At 48.8% G+C, this 27,680-nt stretch overlaps 1 protein-coding gene across 1 annotated transcript in view; it reads right to left on the reverse strand.

Annotated features, from left to right (window-relative positions):
• LOC129696423 (cadherin-2-like) overlaps nt 1–27,680 on the reverse strand; it is a 107,512-nt gene that overhangs the window by 48,709 nt on the left and 31,123 nt on the right. Inside the window, exons 3-4 of the mRNA XM_055634304.1 lie at nt 11,509–11,738; nt 4,045–4,215 (exon numbers count right to left, since the gene is read on the reverse strand). Coding sequence (XP_055490279.1) covers nt 4,045–4,215; nt 11,509–11,738 — 401 coding nt within the window. The remainder of the gene's footprint in view (nt 1–4,044; nt 4,216–11,508; nt 11,739–27,680) is intronic.

A 27,680-nucleotide genomic window follows, 5' to 3' on the forward strand; every position in this document is an offset into this window, starting at 1 on the left:
TCAGCCCAACTTGCTAAAGCTGAAGGGCTTCCCATTTGCCTGCATTTGGCCCTTATCCCTCTAAACCCTTCCTAGTCATTGATACATCCTAATGTCATAATTATACCCGCTCCTACAGATTCCTCTGGCAGCTCATTCTAGATATTGATTGCCCCAAGAGAAAAAAGTTGCCCGAGGTTCCTCTTAACCCATTCCCCTCGCTTGTTAGTATCTAGACTTAGAATCCTTTACCCCGGGATAAAGACTGAGAATTCTCTTTTATCTCTGCCTCTATTGATTTTGAGTTTAGTTTATTGCTGCATGTACTGAGGTACAGTGAAGTTTTTTGCTGCGTGCTATCCAGACAAAGACTATATCCGATTAGAATCGAGCCATCCACAATGTACAGATAAGTATAAAGGGAATAACGTTTAGTGTAAGTCCAGAAAGGTCCGATTAAAGATATCCAATGATAGATGGTAGGTCAGGACTGCTCTCTAGTTGGTGATAGAATGGTTCAGTTGCCTGATAACAGCTGGGAAGAAACTGTCCCCGAATCTGGAGGTGTGTGTTTTTACACTTCTGTAACTCTTTCCTGATGGGAGAGGGGAGAAGAGAGAGTGGCCGGGGTGTGACTGGTCCTAGATTATGCTGGTGGCGTTGCTGAGGCTGCGTGAAGTGTAGATGGAGTCAATTGAAGGAAGGTTAATTCGCATGATGGTCTGGGCTGCGTCCACAACTCTCTGCACTTATGTGAGAAGGTCGCCCCTCCTGACGGTCTTAAAAGATCACACGTTCTACGGCCTTGGAGATGATAGAACATCCACTGATGATGCCCTCATCCAGAACTGGACGTAGAAAAAAACACTTCTTTATGATTGTGGATTTTGAGCTGGTTTTATCTCTTTAAGCTTGTCTTGTTACATTCAACAAACCAGTTTTGGGAGTGGTTTCCATGGTTTACTGAGAATCTGATGAGACTGCACATTGTTACAATTTTAAAATCTACTTTTCCCAACTCCTATTCAATTAACCAGACACCCACATTCCTGGCCTGCCGAACTAATTCATTTTACATTTCCAATAAGCACCAACTGAGAAGAACAATGAGTTCATTCGTTCATGTCTATTTTTACTGTGTGGTGACAACTTCTTGAATCGCTGCAGTCCATAGAGTCATAGAGTGTGGAAACAGGCCCTGCCTGCGGCCCAACTTGCCCCATTTATACTAGCCCCACCTGCCTGCGTTTAGTCCATATCCCTCAAAACCTATCCTATCCATGTACCTTGTCCAAATGTTTCTTAAACATCGCGATAGTACGTGCCTCAACTACCTCCTCTGGCAGCTTGTCCCATACACCCACCCATACCATTGTGTAAAAAAAGTTGCCATTCAGGCTCCTTTTAACGCCCCCTCCACCTAAACCTATATGCTCTGGTTCTCGATTCCCCCGGCTCTATGTTTCTACCCCATCTATTCCTCTCCTGGTCTTATACACCTCAATAAGATCAGCCCTCATCTTCCTGCGCTTCAGGGAATGAAATCTCTAGCCTGCTCAACCCCTCCCTATAGCTCAGGCTGTTGAGTCCTAACAACATCCTTGTAAATCATCACTGCACCCTTTCCAGCTGAGCTACATCTTTTCTAGAACATGTTGACCAAAACTGAACACAATACTCCAAATGTGGCCTTACCAACGAATTGTACAACTGCAACATGACCTCTCAACTTTTATACTTAATACTCGGACTAATGAAGGCCAATGTGCCGAAAACCTCTTGATCACCCTATCTACCTGTGACGCCACTTTCAAGGTATTATGTACCTGAGCTCCCAGATCCCTCTGCTCGTCCTTACTCTCCAGGGCCCTCTCCTTCACCGTGTAGGACCTGCCCTGGATAGACTTCCTAAAAGGCAGCATCTCACACGTATGTATTAAACATCATCAACCATTCCTCAGCCCATCAGACTCACCCCTCAGTCTAGACAGCCACAAAATGCTGGAGTAACTCAGCAGGACAGGCAGCATCTCTGGAGAGACAGAATGGGTGACGTTTCGGGTCGAGACCCTTCTTCTGAACCCCTTTCTATCCAGAGATGTTGCCTGTCCCGCTGAGTTACTCCAGCATTTAGTGTCTATTTTCGGTGTAAACCAGCATCTGCTCAGTAGTGTTGATTGCTTCAGTTGCTGGTTCCGTAACATATTTGCTTTACGAGACAGGGTTGTTAGCCCTGTGCTCAACTGGAGGACCAGTGGATCGCTCTTCGTCTCACCTCTACCCTTCGACCTGTCCAGCATGGGAGACCTTAACAGGAGGCAAATCTCCCGCTGGCATAGCTCTAGGGGTCACTGAGACACACAAGTTCCCCGACCACGACAAGGTTGGGCAGTCTCGTGCTCCAAGGAATAAAGGAGCCTGCCCAACCTCTACCTATCACACTATCTATTCCCCTCCATAATTATTCACCGCCGTTATATTTTAAACACCTCGACGTTCACTCCTCAACCTCCTGCGTTCCAACTCACTTGGTCCAATGGAGTATCTGGTCAGCAGGGACTCTGAGAGGGGGAGGAGAGAGATGATTCATGAGACTTGACAGTGATATGCCATGGCGAGTTAGACAGTTGGACCCTCTGGTTCTTTAGCGCCAGAGACCTGGGTTTGATCCTCTGTGTGGAGTTTGCACATTCTCCCTGTGACCACGTGGGTTTCCTCCGGGTGCTCCGGTTTCCTCCCCAATTTTGTAGGTTAATTATCCCTCAGTAAATTGCCCCTGGTGTGCAGGGAGTGAATGAGAAAATGGTATAACAAGGAACTAGTGTGAATGGATGATCGATGGTTGGTGAGGACTCAGTGGACCGAACGGCCTGTTTCCCATGATGTCTCTCTAAAACTACAAACTAAAACTGGTGGCACATTGGTCTTCATCAGTCAGAGTGTTCAGTATAGAAGTTGGGAGGTCATGTTGCAGTTATACAAGATGTTGGTGATGCTGCATTTAGAGTATTGCATTCAGTTCTGGGCACCGTGTTATAGGAAAAATGTTGTTAAGTTGGAAAGGGTGCTGAGAAGATTTACAAGGACATTGCCAGGAGTGGAGGGTCTGAGCTACAGGGAGAGGTTGCAGGGACTATTCCCTGGTGCACAGGAGGATGAGGAGTGAGCTTAGAGATCGGGTGGACACAGAGTCACTTGTGGGAGAAATTGAGAACCAAAGGATGTAGGTTTATGGTCGGGGTGGGGATTTATTGGAATCTGAGGAATAACTTTTTCACGCAAAAGGTAGTTGTTGTATGGAACGAGCTGCCAGAGGAGGTAGTTGAGGCAGGTACTTTCACAACGATTAAGAAACATTTAGACAGGTACATGAATAGGACAGGTTTAGAGGGACATGGGCCAAATGCAGCGTATGTAGATGGGACATGTTGGTGAGACTAGTGTAGATGGGATCAGTGTAGATGGGACGTTGCTGGGATCAGTGTAGATGGGACATGTTGGTGGGACTAGTGTAGCTGGGACATGTTGGTGGACTAGTGTAGCTGGGACATGTTGGCGGGACGGGACTAGTGTAGATGGGACATGTTGGTGGGACTAGTGTAGATGGGACATGTTGGTGGAACTAGTGTAGATGGGAGTGTTGGTGGGACTAGTGTAGCTGGGGCATGATGGTGGGACTAGTGTAGATGGGACACTGTTGGTGGGACCAGTGTAGATGGGACATGTTGGTGGGACTAGTGTAGATGGGACATGTTGGTGGGACTAGTGTAGATGGGACATGTTGGTGGGACTAGTGTAGATGGGACATGTTGGTGGGACTAGCGTAGATGGGACATGTTGGTGGGAGTGTAGATAGGACTTGTTGGTGGGACTAGTGTAGCTGGGACATATTGGCCGGTGTGGGCAAGTTGGGCTGAAGGGCATGTTTCCATGCTGTATCACTCTATGTGTTGCCAGTCAGCAGGGACTAAGCGACGGGGAGAAGACTCAATATTACCACACCATGTCTAATAGACTGTTGTCCCCAGTGCAAAGCCAACACCAAACCCGTGGATGGACACATACCATGACCAAATCCTTTGGGAAAGGACTGCGTTCATTCTCGGGCACGTTGATTGGCGGGATGACCCAATCTCTCTTCTGCCGCTTCAGCTGACCAATGCTCGCTGGTCGGACGGCTGGGAACAAGATATCCGGAACATTCCACGGCAGGGAGACGCCACTTGGATTCCAGCTCTGTAGAAGTACAATAATTGGCAAATTTTAATTTAATTAAACACAAACCTACAATTTCATCGATAATCTAACAGACAACCACTGATTGGGTTTTGGTAGAGTACAAAAGCTCCCTCTGGTAAAGGGCCAAGAATTCCAATTTGCATCCAAACAGGTACTGGATACATTGAAAAGTCAAGAGTTTAAAAAGACACAAAATGCTGGAGTAACACAGCAGGTCAGGCAGCATCTCTGGAGAACATACTCAGGACAGGTTTAGAAGGATATGGGCCAAACGCAGGCAAGTGGGACGGGGCATGTTGGCAGGTGTGGGCAAATTGGGCTGAAGGGTCTATATCCATGCTCTATGATGAACATGGATTGGTGGCGTTTTTGGTCGGGACCGTTCTTCAGACTGATGGACATTTCGGGTCAGGACCCTTGTACAAACTGCAAGAAAAGTGGTCCTAGTTGAATTGAGTCGAGTATAGTTTATTGTCACGTAAACATAGAAACATAGAAATTAGGTGCAGGAGTAGGCCATTCGGCCCTTCGAGCCTGCACTGCCATTCAATATGATCATGGCTGATCATCCAACTCAGTATCCCGTACCTGCCTTCTCTCCATACCCCCTGATCCCCTTAGCCACAAGGGCCACATCTAACTCCCTCTTAAATATAGCCAACGAACTGGCCTCAACTACCCTCTGAGGCAGAGAGTTCCAGAGATTCACCACTCTCTGTGTGAAAAAAAAAGTTCTTCTCATCTCGGTTTTAAAGGATTTCCCCCTTATCCTTAAGCTGTGACCCCTTGTCCTGGACTTCCCTAACATCGGGAACAATCTTCCTGCATCTAGCCTGTCCAACCCCTTAAGAATTTTGTAAGTTTCTATAAGAGTTGTTTGCTGACCAGTCAGTGGAAAGACAATACATGATAATAATTGAGCCATCCACACTGCACTGATACATGATAAAGGGTATAACCTGAATGATGTTTAACGCAAGATAAAATTTGAGTTATTTACACAGAATGGTGGGGGCCTGGAAGGCATTGCCAGGATTGATGGAAGATACAATAGTGATCGCAGGTCAGCACATATTGGGTGGGCTGAAGGGCCTGTTTCAATACTGTATCTCTAAACTAAAAACTAAACATGTCCAAATGCCTCTAATTCACATTCCTGTCTAAATACCTCTTAAATGCTTCTTGACATAAAGAAGATATAAAGGTGGATGGGATGGCAAAGACAACATTTGGTACATTGGTTTTTATCAGTCAGGGTAGAGCAAAGAAGTCAGGACGTGATATTATAAAATGCACTTGATGTTGGTGAGGCTCAGTTTGTGTCACCTTGCTAAAGGAAAGATACAAAGCTATAAAGAGTGCTGAGAAGATTTACAAGGATGCTGCCATTACATAGATACATCGAAAATAGGTGCAGGAGTAGACCATTCGGCCCTTCGAGCCTGCACCGCCATTCAATATGATCATCCAGCTCAGTATCCCGTACGTGCCTTCTCTCCATACCCCTGATCCCTTTAGCCACAAGGGCCACATCTAACTCTCTCTTAAATATAGCCAATGAACTGGCCTCAACTACCCTCTGTGGCAGAGAATTCCAGAGATTCACCACTCTCTGTGTGCAAAATGTTTTTCTCATCTCGGTCTTAAAGGATTTCCCCCTTATCCTTAAGCTGTGACCCCTTGTCCTGGACTTCCCCAACATCGGGAACAATCTTCCTGCATCTAGCCTGTCCAACCCCTTAAGAATTTTGTAAGTTTCTATAAGATCCTCCCCTCAATTTCCTAAATTCTAGCGAGTATAAGCCAAGTCTATCCAGTCTTTCTTCATATGAAAGTCCTGACATCCCAGGAATCAGTCTGGTGAACCTTCTCTGCACTCCCTCTATGGCAATAATGTCCTGCCTCAGATTTGGAGAACAAAACTGCACGCAATACTCCAGGTGTGGTCTCACCAAGACCCTGTACAACTGCAGTAGAACCTCCCTGCTCCTATACTCAAATCCTTTTGCTATGAAAGCTAACATACCATTCGCTTTTTTCACTGCCTGCTGCACCTGCATGCCTACTTTCAATGACTGGTGTACCATGACACCCAGGTCTCGTTGCATCTCCCCTTTTCCTAATCGGCCACCATTGAGATAATAGTCTGCTTTCCTGTTTTTGCTACCCAAGTGGATAACCTCACATTTATCCACATTATACTGCATCTGCCAAGCATTTGCCCACTCACCCAGCCTATCCAAGTCACCTTGCAGCCTCCTAGCATCCTCCTCACAGCTAACACTGCCCCCCAGCTTAGTGTCATCCGCAAACTTGGAGATGTTGCAGTCAATTCCCTCATCCAGATCATTAATATATATTGTAAATAGCTGGGGTCCCAGCACTGAGCCTTGACCCAATACCGTGTGCTTTAAGTTTGTATACTAATCTCTTATGTGGGACCTTGTCGAAAGCCTTCTGAAAGTCCAGATAGAACACATCCACTGGTTCTCCCCTATCCACTCTACTAGTTACATCCTCGAAAAATTCTATAAGATTCGTCAGACATGATTTACCTTTTATAAATCCATGCTGACTTTGTCCAATGATTTCACCACTTTCCAAATGTGCTGCTATCCCATCTTTAATAACTGACTCTAGCAGTTTCCCCACTACTGATGTTAGACTAACTGGTCTGTAATTCCCCATTTTCTCTCTCCCTCTCTTCTTAAAAAGTGGGGTTACGTTTGCTACCCTCTAGTCGAGGGCCAGGGCTTTACGGAGAGGTTGAGCAGGCTAGGACTTTATTTCTTGGAGTGCAGGTGGATGAGGGGTGATTTTATGGATCCCAGGGGGATAAGGTGGATGCAATCTTATCCAGAGTTGGGGAATCACAAAGAGGAGGACATGGGTTTAGGGTAGGAGGGGAAATAATTTTCTGGAACCGGAAGGGCAACTTTTTCACACAGGTGGTGGGTGTATGGAACGAGCTGCCAGAGGTTATTGAGGAATTTACAATAACATTTAAAAAAGGCGGCATGGTGGTGCAGCGGTAGAGTTGCTGCCGTACAGCGCAGAGACCCAGGTTTCATCCTGACTGCCCATGCTGTCTGTCTGTACCGGGTTTGTATGTTTTTTGAGTTTTCTCTGGGTGCTCCAAATTGGCGTGGTAAAATTGTCCTTGGCGTGTACGATAGTGCTAGTATACGGGATTTATTGGTCAGTTCGGACTCGGTGGGCCGAAGGGCCTGTTTCAGCTTTATATCTCTAGAATAAAATACACAGGACAAGATGTTAAAAGTCCCTTGTGCCAATAGGTGGGGAGCATTTCACGACATTCGTTGATTGTTGAGAGTGGTAGACGCTCAACATCGGTGGGGGGCGGGGGGGGTGATACGTATATCTTGGCCTGTGTAACCTTCAGGATAGTTGGGCACAGGACACATCGTCAGTAGTGTACCCTTGCATCACTGGGTGTTTCGGCCTTTTAACACTATACACCTTCCTCAAGGGCGGCCCGCTGCAGGATGATCAGCCCTCAGCACGTGTCCCGTGTCAAACCATCCCAAAGATTCACCCTGAGGTACTTGGGGCCCAGCATGGAGATTCTTATAAAATACATTTAGACAGGTACGTGAATAGGAAAGATTCAGAGGGATGTGGCACGAACTTAGTTGAAGCACCTTGGTCAGCATGAACGAATTGGGCCGAAGGGCCTGTTTCCACACCGTCTTGATTATTTTGTGATGGTGTCAGATGGCCAGCTGGTTTTGATTTATTATTGTACCGAGACAGTGTGAAACTTTGTTTGCCTGCTATCCAGTCAAATCATACTATACACAAGTACAATCAAGCTATGCACAAGTAGTGCAGAGAGAAAAATGCAACTTTAAATAACTTTAAAGTTATTGGTGGTGGGAAGTTGAGCGGAGATCAAAAAAGAGCAAAGGTCTGCAACTAAGTGTGAAAAGTACTGGTGACGTGGGAACACTGCGCTTGTCTTTGATGTTTGGGAACAATAGGGGTGAGAACGGGGAGGACTGAGTTAACATATGATGTACGTTTGATGGCTCTGGGGCTGTACTTGCTAGTTTCGGATGGGGGATGGGGGGGATCTCATTGGATGTGGAGAGGATGTTTCCACTAGTGGGAGAGCCTTGGACCATGTAGCACAGCCTCAGAATAAAGAGGTGCCTTTAGAATGGCAACGAGGAAGAATTTATTTAGCCAGAGGATGGTGAATCCGTGGAATTCATTGCCAGACGGCTCTGGAGTCCAAGTCTTTTTTTTTCAAGCGGAGATTGTTAGGTTCTTGATTAGGAAGGGTACCCAAAGTCATGGGGAGAAGGCAGCAAAATGGGGTTGAAAGGGAAAGATAGACCAGCCATGATAGATCAGCTGCACCAGGGGTGCAGCGGTGTAGTTGTTGCCTTACAGCAGCAGAGACCCAGGTTTGATCCCAACTACGGGTGCTGACCATAAGGAGTTTGCACGTTCTCCCTGTGACCGCATGGGTTTCCTCCAGGTGCTCCGGCTTCCCTCCCACAGTCCAACCATGAGGTATGTAAATTAATTGGCTTTGGTAAAATTGTAAATTGTCCTTAGTGTGTAGGATAGTGCTCAGGTACGGGGTGATCGCTGGTCGGTACAGACTCGGTGGGCTGAAGGGCCTGTTTCCATGCTGTATCTTTAAAGTGTAAAGATGAACAGCGGAGATTCCAACAGTACAAGTGTCGGGGGTTACGGGAAGAAAGCAGGAGAATGGGGTTGAGGAGGAAAGAGAGAGCAGCCACAATTGAATGGCCAGGCACACTAGATGGACCCAATGGCCTAATTCTGCTCCTTGGTCTTATTGTCTTGTTCAATGTGCAAGCTTTTGTTATTGTAGCACTTTTAACACCAAAAGGGGGAATAAATTTGTAATTATGTCCCTCAACAACAGGAACTTTAAACAGAGGCAACAGATATATCCCATCACGAACTAGAGATAGGTCCTTAGCATCGATCTACGTCATTGGGGGCCCTCGGAATGTCTTTAATCGGACTTTACCTTGCACTAAACGTTATTCCCTTTATCATGTATCTGTACACTGTGGACGGCTCGGTTGTAATCATCTGTTGGCTTTCTGCTGACTGGTTAGCACACCACAAAAGCTTTTCACTGTACCTCTGTACGCTTGACAATAACCTAAACCAATCTAACGAACTAACAAACACCAAGGCCACACAGTTGTGGAATATTCTGCAGTCACGCCCTGCCAAGTTATAACTACTGGTTTAAACATCCAAACAGGGTTAAAAATAGGACATGACAGATTGAAGAACGACCGGACATTGCAACTGCGTGATCTCTGTCAAGTCGTTTAATCACGATTTTAAATATTTATTACTGAAGACCAGCAACTGTTCTTCATCTGGGGCCGCTAAATGAGGGCAGCACGGCACAGTGGTGCAGGAGCGCCAGTGTCCACCCTGACTACGGGTGCTGTCTGTACGGAGTTTGTACGTTCTCACCGTGACCTGTGTGGGTTTTCACTGGGGTCCCCCACACTCCAAAGATGTACAGGTTTGTAGGTTAATTGGATTTGGTAATATTGTAAATTGTCCGTGGTGTGTAGGATAGTGCTAGTGTGCGGGGATCGCTGGTCGGCACGGACTCGGTGGGCCGAGGGGTTAAACTATCTCCAAACTCAACAACATTTGGGATCTGTCACTGAATTAAGAAGAAGTTTCAGCCTTGAACAGCTGGACCCTGTACAGTGAATACCAGCTCTGACAGCCTCAACAACAGGACTCAATGGAAAGATAGCTGAAATATGCGAAAACTGTTGGCCTTTACCAACGATATGATGTGCTGACTTGAAGAGTTTCACATTTTTTCTCCCCAAAACCACAACTTTTGGAAAAAAACAAACTTAATTGTTGGTGATGTCAGTTTAGAACACTAGTCATAGAGTGGTACAGCATGAAAAAAAGGACATTCAGCCCAACTTGCCCACACCAAACAACATGTCCCATCCACACGTCCCACCTGCCTGAGTTTGGCCCACATCCCTCCAAACCTTTCCTATCCATGTACCTGTCTAAATGCTTCTTAAATGTTGCCTCAACTACCTCCTCTGGCAGCTTGTTCCATACACCCACTACCCTTTGTGTGAGAAAGTTACCCCTCAGTCTCCTATTATAATTTTCCCCGCTAGCATACACGCATTCCCGAAACTGGACACACTGGGTAAAGACCATACAGCACGGAAATAGGCCCTTCGGCCCAACTCGTCCCTGCCGACCAAGATGACCAGTCTGAGGAAAGGTCCCGACCCGGAATATCATCTCTGCATGTTCTTCAGAGATGCTGCCTGACCAGCCGAGTTACTCCAGCACTGTGTCTTTCCTTGCCTCGTCTACGCTAGTCCCACCTGCCCACGATTGGCCCATATACCTAGCGGACCTAGTGTAGATGGCACATGTTGGCTGTCATGGGATAGTTGGGCTGAGGGGCCTGGTTCCACGCTGTAAGCCTATATGACCTGGCCTCCACCGCCATCTGTGGCAATAAATTACTCATCTTTTTTTCTAAAGGTCGGTCATTTTATTTTGAGACTGTGCCCTCTGGTTCGATCTAACCTTGGGTGTTGTTTGTGTCGTTCCCCCTGTGCCCATGTACTTTCTTCTGGGTGAACCCGTGTCCTCACGCATTCCAAGGACATGCAGGTCTGTAGGTTACTTGGCCTTCTAGTGTTTAATGGAATAACTAGTGTGAAAGGGTGATCAAGAGTTTAAGAAGGAATTGCAGATGCTGGAAAATCGAAGGTAGAGAAACTCAGCAGCGGGTGTGGCAGCATCTATGGAGCGATGGAAATAGGCAACGTTTCGGGCCGAAACCCTCAGGGTGATCAATGGTCGACTTGGACTCAGTGAGCCGTAGAGCCCTTTTGGTGCATTCCCATTTAAATTGGGGTGATGCATCTGGTCGAGATACTGCCTCACAGCACCAGAGACCCAGGTTCTATCCTGACCTCGGGTGCTGGCTTTGTGGAGTTTGTACGTTATCCCTGTGACCGTGTGGGTTTCCCCTGGATGATCTGGTTTCCTCCCACATCCTAAAAACATGCGGGTTTGTAGTTAATTGGTCCTCTGTAAATTGTCGCCAGTGTGTAGGGAGTGGATGAGAAAGTGGGATAACATGGAGCTAGTGTGAATGAGTGATCGATGGACAGCGTGGACTCTGTGGGCCGAAGGGCCTGTTTCCATGTTGTGTCTCCATAACTACAAATTAAACCGTGGCTTCAAGTGATGCCAGGCTGCAGTTACCTTTGGGCCACTTTGCATGGCGCTGCTATCCGATCGGCCGGCCAACTTGACAGCAGCTTGCCACTGTTGCACTGACTGGGTATTGTGAGCCGTTATTACAAACTTCAGCTGCTTTCCAGAGAGACGAAAGCTTTCAGCCGCAAACACAACCCCATCTCGCTGGACTCTGAACCTTGGGTCGCTCAATTCGTAGCGAAAGGAAATGCTTCCAAAACAGTCGTTGAATACCACTGCAAGAGAACAAAGCAGCAGATTTAGCCTGCGAACAAATCCCATCCAAAAAACAATAGCTATGCGGTTATATAATAATCATCTTTATTTATACAGCACTTTTCATACAATTGAAGGCAACGCAAAGTGCTTTCCACAAAAAACACAGGTCTAAACAGAAATACAATTTAAAACAGTAAGGACAAAGGCAGTTAATAGCATAAAACACCCAGATTTATATAAAAATATCAAATTGAGCATGTAAAAGGACAAAGGAACTCAGTTAAAAGCTTGATTAGAAAGGTAAGTCTTTAGCTGCCGTTTAAAAATGTCAACTGAGTGGGCGTCTCTCATCGCCCTGGGTAGGGTATTCCACAGCTTGGGGGCGTAATTGAAAAAGGCTGCTTCACCAATTTTCTTATTGCTGTGGCATTGAGTGGCTAACAGGCCGGCATCAGAAGACCTGAGTGCTCGAGTAGGGGCATCGGGAAGGAGGGACTGTAAAATATGCTGCTCCTAAGCCACTGAGGGCTTTATAGACAAGGACGACTTTATAGTCTATCCTGGATCTCACTGGGAGCCAATGAAGGGAGTACAATACTGGGGTGACATGATCCCTTTTCTTGTTATTTATTAAAAGCCGGGCTGCTGCATTTTGAATGAGCTGTAATTTGTTGGTGTATTTTGCAGGCAGACCGGTAAATAAGGCATTATAGTAATCAAGTCTGCTTGATATGAAAGCGTGGATGAGTCGTTTACAGTCACGTTGTTAAGAAAGGCCGTACTTTTGCAATATTTCTGAGGAGATAGAAACCTTATAAGCAACTGCAAAGAACTGCACTACTTATAAGGGTTCAAATCCAATCTCCACCGCAGGGGACGTTAATTAAATAATGAAACCTGCAATTTAAAACATCAGTAACATAGAACAGTATCCATCCCTGTAATGAGTGGCTTAACATATGACGAGTGTTTGACGGCACTGGGCCTGTACTCGCTGGAGTTTAGAAGGATGAGGGGGGCGACCTCATTGAAACATACCGAATAGGGAAAGGCCTGGATAGAGTTGATGCGGAGAGGATGTTTCCACTAGTGGGAGAGTCTAGGACAGATTTCAGGGCTCCCGCAACGCGACTTCTCCCGCCCGAGTTGCGGGGTTGAAGAGCTCCTGGAGCGGGGCCTTACATCATCGCCCCGCGCGGCTTGGAATGGCCGCGGGACTCTGCGAGCGCACGCCGGGGGCTCCAACATCAAGAACCTGGTGTGCGACCTTGCATCACCCGGCGTGGCTTTAATGGCCGCGGGACAATCGCCATCGCCAGCCGGGGGCTTTGACTTTGACATCGGGGGGGAGGGAGTGCAGTGGAGAGATACGTTTTTTTGGCCTTCCATCACAGCGATGTGATGGATGTTTATGTAAATTATGTTGTGTCTTGGGTCTATTTGTTTGCAATGTATGGCTGCAGAAACGGCATTTCCTTTGGACCTCAAGGGGTCCAAATGACAAATAAATTGAATCTTGAATCTTGACATTGCCCAGTTTGTACTTGGTCGCTAGAGATGCTGTCTGACCCGCCGAGTGACTCCAGCACTTTGTCTCTCTCTTTTGTGAACGATCTTCTGCAGTTCCTGGTGTCTACTTTAAACTTTCCCCCTTTCACCATGAATGGAATTATTAACCTTGTGGAACATACTGAACTTCCAAGGGAACACCCAGTGTGCTTGGACCTATGTACCACTCCAGCTTGACAAATGGTGTTGATTCATTTCAACACCTTTAACCCAGGGATGGACACTGGGGACCTTTCCAGTGACAGCCACACCCCACAACCAAATAAATGAAAACAGAGCCTGGACAAGTAATGGGGACACATGGGATTGTCCTAAAAAACAGACAACTGCGGGCGGCAGAGTGATGGATTCCGCCACTGAGAGATGGCCGTGGCTTTACGGAAAGAACTGCCACAGGAAGTCGTTGAGGCAGGTTCACTCGCACCTCCTCCAACCTCATCTAATGTATCCACTGTTCCAGGTGTGGATTCCTACATTGTTTTGCTGAACACATATGCTCAGTCCGCGGTCTCCTGGTTGCCAAACACTTTAATTCCCCTTCCCATTCCCACACTGACCTTTCAATCCTGGGCCTCCTCCACTGTCAGAGTGAGGCCACATGCAAATTGGAGGAACAGCACCTCAGTCTTTGCTTGGGCAGCTTACAACCCAGCGGTAGGAATATTTATTTCTCCAACTTCAAGTAACCCATGCACCCCCTCTCTCTCCGTCCCTCCCCCACCCTAGTTGTCGAACTAGATTCACTGCCATCCTGTAGAGTTCGACTGTCTGTATACATTGTCACCTATCCCACAGCCAATAATGGACCGTGTCCTCTTTGCTTTATTTTTTGCTTTCCTTCCATTAATTGCTCCTAAATACCATCTACATCTCTCGTTCCCCTTACCCCCCGACCCGCAGTCTGAAGACAGGCCTTGTCCCGAAACGTCATCTATTCCTTTTCTCCAGAGATGCTGCCTGTCCCGCTGAGTTACTCCAGCTTTTTGTGTCTGTCTTCGGTTTAAACCGGTACCTGCAGTTCCTCACCACACACTATGACTATCATCTTGGTCGGCATGGGAAAGTGGGGTCGAATGACTCTATATGACAATGCGCCACAAAGTTGGAAGGAGGGGGCACCTCATTGAACGTTACCTAATGGTGAAAGATCTGGATAGAGTGAATGTGGAGAAGACTAGTGGGAGAGTCTAGGAAGGCCATGCCCTCAGAATAAAAGGACGTTCCTTTAGGAAGGAGATGAGGAGGAATTTCTTTAGTCAGAGGGTGGTGAATCTGTGGAATGTCCGCCACTGAAAGCTGTGGAAGCCATCAATGGATATTTTTAAGGCAGCGATGGATAGATTCCTGATTAGTATGGGTGTCAGGGGATATGGGGAGATGAGAATGAGGTTGGGAGATAGATCAGCCATGATGGAATGGCGGAGTAGACTCGATGGGCCGAGTGGCCTAATTCTGCTACTGTATCACATGAAGGGGGTAACCTCACTGAAATGAGCAGTGGGGGAGGTACATTCCATTGGCTCCATTGCCAAGTTAACCACGAGGTCTTATAGAAAATCAAAAAAACATGTCATTATTCAAGGCCGACTGTTTACAGTCCGGAACTGTTCTGAATCTCCACTGTGCTTTCAGTCAATAATGGGAGAGGTTTAGTTAGAGTGACCAGTGCCCCATTTAACATTGTCGAGCATCTCAACGCGTTCCCATTCTGCCAGCACCGATCCAAATCTGGAAAGGCACGGCACTTCCTTATTACATCCGCTCCAACCACAAGTGGAGAACACACACACGGGTAGTTGCTTAGGGGGTGGTGCTTCAAGGGGGAGGGGGGAGAGGGGGGAGAGAGGAGGGGGAGAGAGGGAGAGGGGCAGAGAGAGAGAGGGAGAGGGAGAGAGGAGAGGAAGAGAGAGAGGGGAGAGAGGGAGAGAAAGAGGGAGAGAGATAAAGAGGGAGGGGAGAGAGGGGCGAGACAGAGAGGTAGAGAGAGAGCGAGAGAGAGAGGGAGAGGGAGGAGAGCGGAGGGAGGAGGGGGAGAGGGGGAGAGAGGGAGGGGGAGAGAGGGGAGGGGCAGAGAGAGAGGGGAGAGGGGGGGGTGCAGAGAGAGGGAGGTTTTTAGGGCAGGAAGAGAGGAGGGGCAGAAGAGGGGGCTTCGGGGAAAATAGGGAAGAGAGGGGGGGTTTTTAGGTTAATCCTCCGGTGAAAATAGGATAGTGCGCAGGATAGTGCTAGTGTATGGGGTGATCATTGGTCGGCGCGGACTCGGTTGGCCGAAGGGCCAATTTCCCTGTTTTTTCTAAAAGTTGAAAGGCTGCCCTAAGCCGAGGGAGGTCAATAATTACGATGGGGCCATGAATGCCCACAACCCGGTGTGGCAGTGAGGGAACAGTGTACAGACCGACTAGCTTAGTTTAGATTAGAGCGCGGAAATAGGCCCTTTGGCCCACCAAGTCTACGCCAACCAGCGATCACCCCGTACACACAGAGGAACCCGAATAAAGGGATTTAATACGTAAGCTTTTACAGCATTCTATGTAGATTAAAACAGAGCTCCATCATACCCCACAGTAACTGGGCTTTATAGGTCAGGCGGGACAATGCTTTGGGAATGCCGGGTGCTACACAAATGCAAACCTGCCATTTGATGTGCTTCACTGTACATAGTTAAAGATTGCAATTAAACTCGCTGCCCCATGCTTTTACAGCAGAGCGGCTTAATTGAAACGTAATCAGGGCCGCTTTTGTTAATTCGATGAGAATTAAGGATCCACGGGTAGTCTGATTTTCCCCAACGGCCCCAGGCCACAACTTAGAAACGATCGGCAGTGCTGAGAACGGCACGGCTGGTCGACAGCGGTGAGACCGCAGTCAAAGTGGCCAATACATGAGCAGGTGGCGGGGGCAGGGGCAGGGGCAGGAAAGGGCAAAGGGGGGGGGGGGGGGGGGGGGAGTAGGGGGGGGGGGCGGGGGGGGGGGGAGGGGGGGGGGGGGGGCGAGGGGGTGGAGTGGGGGGGGGAAGAGGGGGGGGGGAGAGGGGGGGGGGGAGAGGGGGGGGGGGGAGAGGGGGGGGAGGGGGGGGGGGAGAGGGGGGGGGGGGGGGGGGGGGGGGGAGGGAGGGGGGGGGGGAGAGGGGGGGGGCGGAAGGAGGGGGGGGGAGAGGGGGGGGGAGGAGGGGGGAGGGGGGGGGGGGGGGGGAGGGGGGAGAGGAGGGGGAGGGAGAGAGGGGGGGGAGAGGAGGGGGGGGGGGAAGAGGAGGGGGGGGGGGAGGAGGAGGGGGGGGGGAGGGGGGGGGGGGAGGGGGGAGGGGGGGGGGGGAGAGAGGGGGGGGGTGGGGGGGGGGGGGGGGGGGGTGGGGGGGGGGGGGGGGGGGTGGGGGTGGGGGGGGGGGGGGGGGGGGGGGGGGGGGGGGGGGGGGGGGGGAGGAGGGGGGGGGGGGAGAGGGGGGGGGGGGGGGGGGAGAGGGGGGGGAGGGGGGGGGGAGAGGAGGGGGGGGGGAGGGGGGGGGAGGGGGGGGGGGGAGGGGGGGGGGGGGGGGGGGGGGAGGGGGGGGGGGGGGGGGGGAGGGGGGGGGGGAGAGGGAGGGGGGGGGGAGAGGGGGGGGGGGGGGGAGAGGGAGAGGGGGAGGGGGGGAGAGGAGGGGGGGGGAGAGTGAGGGAGAGAGAGAGAAAGAAGGGAGACAGAGAGAGAGGGGGGAGAGGGAGGGGGGGGGGGGGAGAGGGGGGGGGAGGGGGGGGGGGGAGAGAGGAGGGGGGAGGGGGGGGGGGGAGAGGGGGGGAGAGAGAGGAGAGGGGGGGGAGAGGAGAGGGGGGGGAGAGAGAGAGGAGGAGGGGGGGAGAGGAGAGAGGAGGGGGGAGGGAGAGGGGAGGAGGGAGGGGGAGAGGATGGGAGGAGGGGGGGAGGAGGAGGGAGGGAGGGGAGGGGGAGGGGAGGAGAGGAGAGGGGGGGGAGGAGAGGAGAGGGGGGGGGGGAGAGGAGGGGGGGGGGGAGGGAGGGGGGGAGGAGGAGAGGGGGGAGGAGGAGAGGGGGGGAAGAGGAGAGGGGGGGAAGGTGGGGGGGAGAGGAGAGGGGGGGAGAGGTGGTGGTGGGAGGAGGTGGTGAGGAGAGGAGAGGGGGGAGAGAATGTGCAGCAGAGCAGAGACCAACTAGAAACCCAGAGCCAGAGACTGTTATTCAAAGACAATAAAGACCATTGCAGTCTGAGAGTCAGCCCATCACTGCCTCTTTGTTAGGTCTTTGACTTCGACTAGAAACTTGCAAATGCATGCAAAAATTTGCAGCAAGCCCCAAGCTTGCAACTTCTATTTTCTAAAATAATTTAAAAAGATATAAACAGCAAGGAAATGTTGCTGGGAATTAGGAGCGGGCTGTATTCCAGGACATTTCATCAGCACAAAACCCACTGAGCCACCAGACAGAGCGATTGAGGACAAAGAGCTGTCAGCATCGTTCCGCCGGGCCCTTTGCTGACTCATTCCCTTCCTTTGTTGAACTGGGAACGCGCTAATCCCTCAGCCCCAGTCAGGGGAGGATGGGCCGGGGGAGTGTGCCGTGCCCAACGAGGGTCATCGATCGTGGGGGAGACTGCGGATTCAACACAAAAACAAGCTCTCCTCTTCTCCCCCCCCTCTCCCCCCCACCCACAAGCCTGTCCCACCACACAATAGATCGTAGCCAAGATACAGTGTGGAAACATGCCCATCGGCCCACGTCAGCCAGCGATCACCTACACAAACTCTATCCAACACACTAGGGACAATTCACATTTTTTTTTTGCCAAAGCCAGTTAACCTGCAAACCCACACGTCTTTGGAGCATGGGAGAAAAGCGCAGCACCCGGAGAAAATCCACACGGTCACAGGGAGAACGTACAAACTCCGTACAGACAGCACCTGCGGTCAGGATCAACTCCGGGTCTCTTGCGCTGTGAGGCGGTAACCCAGCCGCTGCGCCACCGTGCCGCTGTTGAAAAATACAGCGTTGGTGTGGACTCAGCCTCCCGAGTCCACAACGGAGGAAGTTGTTGATGCCGATACAACAACATTTAAAAGAAAAAGAGACACAAAGTGCTGGAGTAACTCAGCGGGTCACGCAATGTCTCTAGAAAAAAAGGACCCTCGAAACCCACTGCCAATGATCTTCTCCGTGGCCAGAGTGGCAGCACCTCATATTTCACTTGGACAGTTTACACCTCAGCGGTATGAATATTGACTTCTCCAATTTCAGGTAGTCCCTGCTTTCTCCACCCCTTCCCAGCTCTCCCTCAGCTCACTGTCTCTGCCTCTTCCTTTCTTCTTTCCGTCCCCCCTACCCACACATGAGTCTGAAGAAGGGTCTCGACCATAAACGTCACCTATTTCCTTCGCTCCATAGATGCTGTCTCACCCGCTGAGTTTCTCCAGCATTTTTGTCTACCGCCAATGATCACAACCCTATTTTTAAGTGTAGAAACAAGGAACTGCAGATGCTGGTTTATGAAGTTAAGACACCAGGCAGCATCTCTGGAGATCGTGGGGAGCTGATGTTTCAGATCAGGGTCCTTCTTCAGTCCACCCAAGTTCTCCAGGGATGCTGCCTGACCCGCTGAGTTACTCCAGCACTTTGTGCCTTACAAGCGTTCTAGTCCTACAGGGTGCAGAGAAGATTTACAAGGATGTAAGAACCTACATCACTAGAGTCAAAGAGCCATGGAATCCTACAGGAACGACAGCATCTGCTCTCTCTTGCGACACTTTCAGATTTAATATATGATTTATTTATTTATTTACTGCTGCATGGATTGTGCTACAGTGAGAAGCTTTTTTGTAACGTGCTATCCAGTTAATGAAAAGACTACACATGATTACAACTGTCTACAGATAAGGGATAAAATCCAGTTTCGTTTATCACATGTAGTTACAGTGAAAATAATTTTGTTGCTTGCTATCCAGTCAGTAGATAGATTATACACAAATACAATCAAGCTGTCCACAGGGTACAGATACAGGATAATGGGAATAACATTTAGTGCGAGATAAAGTCCAGTCTCCAATGACGTCAATGGTAGCTCAGGGCTGTTGGTGATAGGATGGCGATAGAATTTTCCTTGATATCCATTCCTGTCGTCCTATTTTCACACCATACACTTCCTTATCTATGCATCTCCCTCTCCCCCGACATCAGTCTGAAGAAGGGTCTCGACCTGAAACATCACCCATTCCTTCTCTCCAGAGATGCTGCCTCACCTGCTGACTTGCTCTAGCATTTTGTGTCTAGCCTTAGTTATTCTGACGACCTTGCAGCCTGGGCAATGCCACCAGTATAGTCAAGGACATGTTTGATGTGCAGTACCGACTTCATTCACCTCCTCCAGCCTCAATCAACTGCAACGTATTGTTGTCACATCGTGAACCGTTAGCTGTGCAAATAATCAGTGGAAATGCTGTAATTCACAACCATTTACAAGGGTCTCGCCTAAATCGTCACCTATTCCTTTTCTCCAGAGATGCTACCTGATCTGCTTAGCTCAGCATCTCAAGGCTGAATCAGTCTGAAGAAGGTTCCCGACTCCAAATGTCACCTATCCACGTCCTGCAGAGATGCTGCCTGACTCGTTGAGTTACTCCAGCACTGTGTCCTTTTGTGTATTAACCAGCATCTGCAGTTCCTTGTTTTTAGCATCTCTAGAGGACATGGATAGAGGATGTTGAGGCAAGACCCTTCATCAGACTGATAAAAGGACGTTCCTTTAGAAAGGAGATGAGGAGGAATAGCTTTAGCCAGAGGGTGGTGAATCTGTAGAATTCATTGCAACAGACAGCTGTGGAGGCCAAGTCAATGGGTACAGACAGCACCCGTAATCTGAATGGAACCCTGGTCTCTGTCGTCGTAAGGCAGCAACTCTACTGCTGCACCACCGTGCCGCCCACAACTACGATGTGTTGTCTGTACGGAGTTTGTTCGTTCTCCCTGTGTCTGTGTGGGTTTTCTCCTGGTGCCCTGGTTCCCTCCCACCCTCTAAAGATGTACAGGTTTTGTTGGTTATTTGGCTTTGGTAAAAATTGTAAGTTGTCCCTAGTATGTAGGATAGTGTTAGTGTAAGGGGTGATCGCTGGTTGGAGCGGACACGGGAGGGGTGGGGGGTGGATCTGTTTCCGCGCTGCATCTCTGAAGTAAATCTATGGTAAAGTCTACTTCAGGGGCATGTGGAGCACGGTAAAAGGCAGTGAGTGAAAGGGACATCATTTAGCAGCCGCTGACTCATCACTGACCCATTTCCCTTGATACGGACCAGCCAGAAGCCTTCTGGAAGAGGTGACACCAGGCAAGCACGTTTTCTACTCCTTCTGCGGGCTGTGTTTGCCGCTGAGAATATTCAAAGGAAGGCAGGCACAGTAATTACATTTCCAACGCAGTTATGCCCGAACACCTAGCTGAACTGTGCAACTGTATTAAGGAGCTGACAAATTGTACTCACTGTTCAGGCTCGCCTGGAGACACAGGCAATGTCGCCCATTCATAGATGAGAGTGTCTTTAATAAGAAGGCCGCTGGTTTAAACAGTGCACATCACATCTGCATACTACATTACAGCCTTTAGTTTAGTTTATTATCTCGTGTACAGAGGTACAGTGAAAAGCTTTCAAGTGCTAACAAGTCAGCAGAAAGACAATATATGACTACAATCGAGCCATCGACTGTGTACAAATACAGCAGAAAGGGAATAACGTGAATAATTTTTAGTGCAAGTTCAAGTCCAGTAAAGTCCGATTAAAGATAGTCCAAGGGTCTCCAGTGAAGTAGATGATAGCTCAGAGTGCTCTCTAGTTGGTGATAGGATGGTTCAGTTGCCTGACAACTGCTGGGAAGAAACTGTCCCTGAATCTGGAGCTCTGCATCTTCATTATCTTATAGAAACTTACAAAATTCTTAAGGGGTTGGACAGGCTAGATGCAGGAAGATTGTTCCCGATGTTAGGGAAGTCCAGGACAAGGGGTCACAGCTTAAGGATAAAGGGGAAATCCTTTAAAACCGAGATGAGAAGAACTTTTTTCACACAGAGAGTGGTGAATCTCTGGAACTCTCTGCCACAGAGGGTAGTTGAGGCCAGTTCATTGGCTATATTTAAGAAGGAGTTAGATGTGGCCCTTGTGGCTAAGTGGATCAGGGGGTATGGAGAGAAGGCAGGTACGGGATACTGAGTTGGATGATCAGCCATGATCATATTGAATGGCGGTGCAGGCTCGAAGGGCCGAATGGCCTACTCCTGCACCTAATTTCTATGTTTCTATGTTTCACACTTCTGTACCTCTTGCCTGATTGGAGAGGGAAGAAGTGGGAGTGATGGGGTGCGACTGGTCCTTGATTATGCTGGTGGCCTTGCTGAGGCAATGTGAAATGCAAATGTTTTTAGTTTTGTAGTAATCAAATATAAATATTTTGCTGTTGAAAAGATCTTATAGTTTACATTACAGCGTGGAAGCAGGCCCACGAGAATGAGCATCTCTATGTGGCATCTCTAAACTAAACTAGTGTGAACGGGTGGACACAAAAAGCTGGAGAAACTCAGCGGGTGAGGCAGCATCTATGGAGCGAAGGAATAGGTGATGTTTCGGGTCGAGATCCTTCTTCAGGTGTGATCGCTGGTAGGCATGGACTCGGTGGGCCGAAGGGCTAGTTTCCATGTGGCGTCTCTAAATTAGACTAGTGTGAACGGGTGATTGATGGTCAGCGTGAACTTCGTAAGATCATAAGTCACAGGGGCAGAAAGAAGTAGGCATTTCAGACCATCGAGCCTACTCCACCACTCAATCATGGCTGATCTATCTTTCCCTCTCAACCACATTCTCCTGCCTTCTCCCCATCACCCCTGGCACTTGGACCAATCTGTCAATCTCCACCTTAAAAATGCTCAATGACTTGGTGGGCGGGAGTATCAGTTTCCATATTGTATCTCTACGCGGTAGAATTGCAACCTTAAAGTGCCAGAGATCGGGCGGGGTTCGATCTTGACTATGGGTGCTGGCTGTAAGGAGTTTGCGTGTTCTCCCCGTGACCAGAGTGGATTTTCCCCAGGTGCCCCTCCAGAGAACACTCCACAGAGACGTACAAGTTTGTAGGTTAATTGGCAAAAGTGTGAACTGCCTCTAATGTGTGTAGGATAATGTTAGCGTGCGGGGATCGCTGGTTGGGGCCTGTTTTCATGTTGTATCTCTAAACCTCCACTAATCTATATCTAACGGCCGGATGGTGCAGCTGAGAAGGAGACTGCTTTCTGTGTGGGCTTATTTTCTGTTCGGCTGCCAACTGCCCCCAATTTTCTCTTCAATTTCCCCAGCCACCACATTTTATCAGTTTTGGCCATTGAGAATAATTTGTGCAAGTATTTAAGGGAGGGGGGGGAAGGTTCTAATTAGGAGAGGAAGTGGGAGTCGCTTCCAGTAGCTGTGTATGGAACGAAGGAGATATCTTGGCAAAGTGCTGTACAAATCTCTTGCAGCTGCTACCAGTTATAGGGCCTCTAGTTGAACATCAGTGCTAATCAGAGGTCTGCTGTGATAGGAAAATGCCAAGGAGCAGGGCACTAGAGGCGACAAATGAGCATCGAGTCTGTCGGAGTGGAGTTGACTTGGGCAAGTATGTGGGAGATGAAGTTCGAAGCTTGCACGGATCTTGACAGGAGAGGTTGCCATTTGGCCCATCTGCTCCATGTAAGCTCCTGGCTGAACAAATCCATTGGTCGCATTTAGACTTTAGAGATTCAGCACGGAAACAGGCCCTTTGGGTCACTGGGTCCAGGCCGACCAGTAGTCACCACGTACACTCGCACTATCCTACACACTAGGGACAATATACAATTTTACAGAAGCCAATTAACCTATAAACCCGCAGCGCCAAAGATCTGGGTTCGATCCTGACTACGAGTGCTGTCTTTGTGGAGTTTGCACATTCTCCCTGCGATTATGTGGGTTTCCTCCAGGTGCTTTGGTTTCCTCTGCATCCCAATGACATGCAGGTTCATAGGTAATTGGTTTCTGTAAATTGTCCTTAGTATGTAGGATACTGCTGGGGTACGGGTGATCCTTGGTCAGCATGGACTCGGTTGGCCGAAGGGCCCGAATCCACGCTGTTTCTCTAAACTAAACAAGTCTATGAATTACAAGACAAAAAGAATTGCAGATACTGGTTTTCAAAAAAGAACATCGTGCTGGAGTAACTCAGTGGGTCAGGCAGCATTTCTGGGGAAACATGGATAGGTGACATTTTGGCCCAGGTCGGAATTCTGATTGTATGTGTAGGAAGGAACTGCAGATGCGGATTTATACTGAAGATAGACACAAAATGTTGGAATAACTCAGCAGGACAGGCAGCATCTCTGGAGGGAAGGAATGGGTGACTGACATTGAAGAAGCGTCTTGACCCAAAACGTCACCTATTCCTTTTCTCCAGAGATGCTGCCTCACCTGCTGAGTCACTCCAGCCTTTTGTGTACATCTTCTCTGAAGTAGTTATGTAGAAAGGAACTGCAGATGCTGGTTTGAACCAAAGATAGACACAAAAAGCTGGAGTAACTCAGCTGGACAGGTAGCATCTATGGAGGGAAGGAATGGGTGACGTTTCGGGTGGAGACCCGTCTTCAGGTCTCGACCCAAAACGTCACCCATTCCTTCTCTCCAGAGATGCTCCCGTCCCGTTGAGTTACTCCAGCTTTGTGTTAACATATTCATTCCTGGGATCATTCTCGTAAACCTCTTCTGGAGCCACTCCAGCAACAGCACATCCGTCCTCAGATATGGGGCCCAAAACTGCTCACAATACTCCAAATGCTGTATTACCAACCGTTCTTCAGGTCTCAACCCGAAAAATCACCCATTCCTTTTCTCCAGAGATGCTGCCGGACCTGCTGAGTCACTCCAGCCTTTTGTGTCCATCTTCTCTGAAGTACTAGTTGGTTGACTTAAATCACGTGCCATTATTCAGCCTAGCTGGTGGCTGCAATCAATTGGAAGATTTTCCACCAATCGAGGTAGAACGGCGGGTCGACCAAGTGCCCGAACCAACCAGTGTATAAATGGAATGTGCCGCTTTGTAACTGCAACAAAGAGCCCGGGGGTTATCCATACATCAGCCCTGCAAAGCCAGGAGTGGAAGCCAGCATAGTAGTCATCACTGCTCCCCTTGTAACTAGGTTTCCACTGTAAGAATGTGCAAGCAGACCCCACTGACAAAGGCTGCAATCCTCCCCTTCTCAGCCAGATTTACCAGGGAACACCGGCCACTGTGCAAAACCATTATTACACAGTGGCTGCACAATGAGCCAGGCACCATGTTGTAGGAAAGATGTTGTCAAGCTGCAACGGATGTTGCCAGGACTCGAGGGCCTGAGGTTGAGCAGGCTCGGACTCTAATCCATAGAGCGCAGAAGGATGGGGGGTGATCTTAGAGGTGCACAAAATCATGGGAGGAATAGATCGAGTCGACACAGAGTGTCATTTTTAGATCCATTTAAAAAATAATAATCTGGGTCCAGGCAGCATCTCTGGAGAACGTGGATAGTCAATGCACGCGCAAACTGGAGAAATGGCATGTAATATTATAGATGATAGGCACAAAGTCTTGGAGTAACTGAGCAGGTCAGGTAGCAACTCTGGAGACCATAGATAGGTCACATTTCGGGTTGGGACCCTTCAGACCTGTCCCATAATGTCACCTATCCATTTTCTCGAGAGGTGCTGTCTGACCCGCGGAGTTACTACAACATTACATGTCTATTTAGTCTTTCGTTTTAGAGATGCAGCGTGGAAACAGGCCCTTCGGCCCACCAAGTGCATGCCGACCAGCGATCACCCCGTACACTAACACTACCCTACACACTAGAGACAATTTACAGAAGCCAATTAACCTACAAACCTGCACGTCTTTGGAGTGTTGGAGGAAACCAGAGCACCCGGAGAAAACCCACGCAGTCACAGGGAGAACATTCAAACTGCTGTACAGACAGCACCTGAGGTCAGGATAGAACCCATGTCCCTGGCACTGTAAGGCAGCGACGATATCACTGCACCACTGTGCCGTTACTTGATATGTCTTAGCTCCAATGTATATTATCCATCACTTACTACATAGAATCTTGGACTGGTTTCTTTTTTACTTTAATAAGCCAAAAAAAAATGCTTTTATTATGTTGATGCAGGGAGAGATATTGGCCAGGACCACTTGGAGAACTCTGCTCCTCCTCAGAATAGTGCCCGATACCTTTTGTAGTCTCCCTTGGAAAGAAATAATCTTCTCTAAACTACACCCATCTTTAGATTTTATAGATACAGCGCAGAAACAGACCATTTGGCCCACCGAGTCTGTGCCGAACAGCGATCACCCCATACACTAGCTCTATCCTACTCACTAGGGACAATTTATAATTTTACCGTAACCAATTAAGTACAAACTCGCACGTCTTTGGAGTGTGGGCGGAAACCGGTGTTTGTACCTTCTCCCTATGACTGCGTGGGTTTCCTCCCACACTCCAGACATGCAGGTTAATTGGCCTCTGTAAATTGTCCCATAGTGTGTAGGGAGTGGATGAGAAAGTGGGATAACATAGAACTAGCGTGAATGGGTGATCGATGGTCGGCGTGGACTCGTTGGGCCGAAGGGCCCATTCCACGCTGTATCGCTAAACTAAAACGAAAGCCTCGAGTATATCAGTCACAATGAGTGTTGAGCAGAATTCATGTTCATAAGTTCTAGGAGCAGAATTAGGCCATTCAGCCCATCAAGTCTACTCTGTCATTAAAACATGGTTGATCTATCTCTCCCTCCCAACCCCTTTCTCCTGCCTTCTCCTCATAACCCCTGACAGCTTTACTAATCACAAATCTATTCATCTCCACCGTAAAAATACCCATTGACGGCCTCCACAGCCATCTATGGCAATGAATTCCACAGATTCATCGCGTTCTGACTAAAGAAATTCCTCCTCGTCTCCTTTCTAAAGATACGTCCTTTTATTGTGAGGCTATGGCCTCTGGTCCTAGACACTCCTACTAGTGGAAACATCCTCTCCACATCCACTCTGCCCAGGCCTTTTAGTATTCGGTAAGTTTCAATGAGGTCCCACCTCTCATCCTTTTAAACTCCAGCGAGTACAGGCCCATTGCCGCCAAACGTTCCATGATATGTTAACCCAATCATCCCTGGGATCATTCTCATAAACCTCCTCTGGACCCTCTCCAATGTCAGCACAAACCTCCTCAGACCCAAAACTGCTCACAATTCTTGGTACGTATTTGGATTTGAGAAGATCCTTGCATAGCAATCTTGTGTACACAGCTGAAAACACACTACACAACATGGTGGTTTAGCAGAGCTTTAACTGTGCTGAAATCTACTGCAGAGCGGAGAGAAATGTCACAATGCCTCAGCATCCACATCTTCTTCCAGTGTGGTCAACGAGGAGTGATTGGTCCTGTACACATTTCCACACTTTTAATTTAGTTTAGAGACACAGTGCAGAAACAGGCCATTCGTCTCACCGAGTCCGTGCCGACCAGCGATCCCCGCATATTTACACTATCCTACACACCCTAGGGACAATTTTCAATTATACCAAACACAATTAAACTATAAACCTATATGTCTTTGGAGTGTGGGAGGGAACCGGAGTACCCGGAGAAAACCCACACACACACACACACACACACAGGGAATGGGGAGCACCAGAGGAAACCTATGGGGTCACAAGGAGAATGTGCAAACTTCACACAGACAGCACCCAAGATAGCTGCTGACTCACAGTCCAGAGACCCGGGTTCAATCCTGTCTGCGTTGAAAGGACCTGTTTCCATGCTGTATCTTATAATCGATTATTTGATCGTCATAAGTCATCGGAGCAGGTGCAGGCCATTCAGCCCAACAAGTCTACTCCACCATTCATAGAAACATAGAAAATAGGTGCAGGAGGAGGCCATTCGGCCCTTCGAGCCAGCACCACCATTCATTGTGATCATGGCTGATCATCCCCCTATCAATAACCCGTGTTTGCCTTCTCCCCATATCCCTTGACTCCACTAGCCCTAGATCTAACTCTCTCTGAAATCCATCCAGTGATTTGGCCTCCACTGCCCTCTGTGGCAGGGAATTCCATAAATTCGCAACTCTCTGGGTGAAAAGGTTTTTTCTCACCTCAGTCTTTAATGCCCTCCCCTTTATTCTAAGACTGTGGCCCCTGGTTCTGGACTAGCCCAACATTGGGAACATTTTTCCTGCATCTAGCTTGTTCAGTCCTTTTATAATTTTATATGTTTCTATAAGATTCCCCCCTCATCCTTCTAAACTCCGGTGAATACAAGCCTTTTATTTTCAATCTTTCCTCATCCAACAGTCCTGCCATCCCAGGGATCAATCTCGTGAACCTATGCT

This window comes from Leucoraja erinacea, chromosome 4 (genome assembly GCF_028641065.1).
Source record: "Leucoraja erinacea ecotype New England chromosome 4, Leri_hhj_1, whole genome shotgun sequence".
In the NCBI taxonomy this organism is placed as follows: Eukaryota; Metazoa; Chordata; class Chondrichthyes; order Rajiformes; family Rajidae; genus Leucoraja; species Leucoraja erinaceus.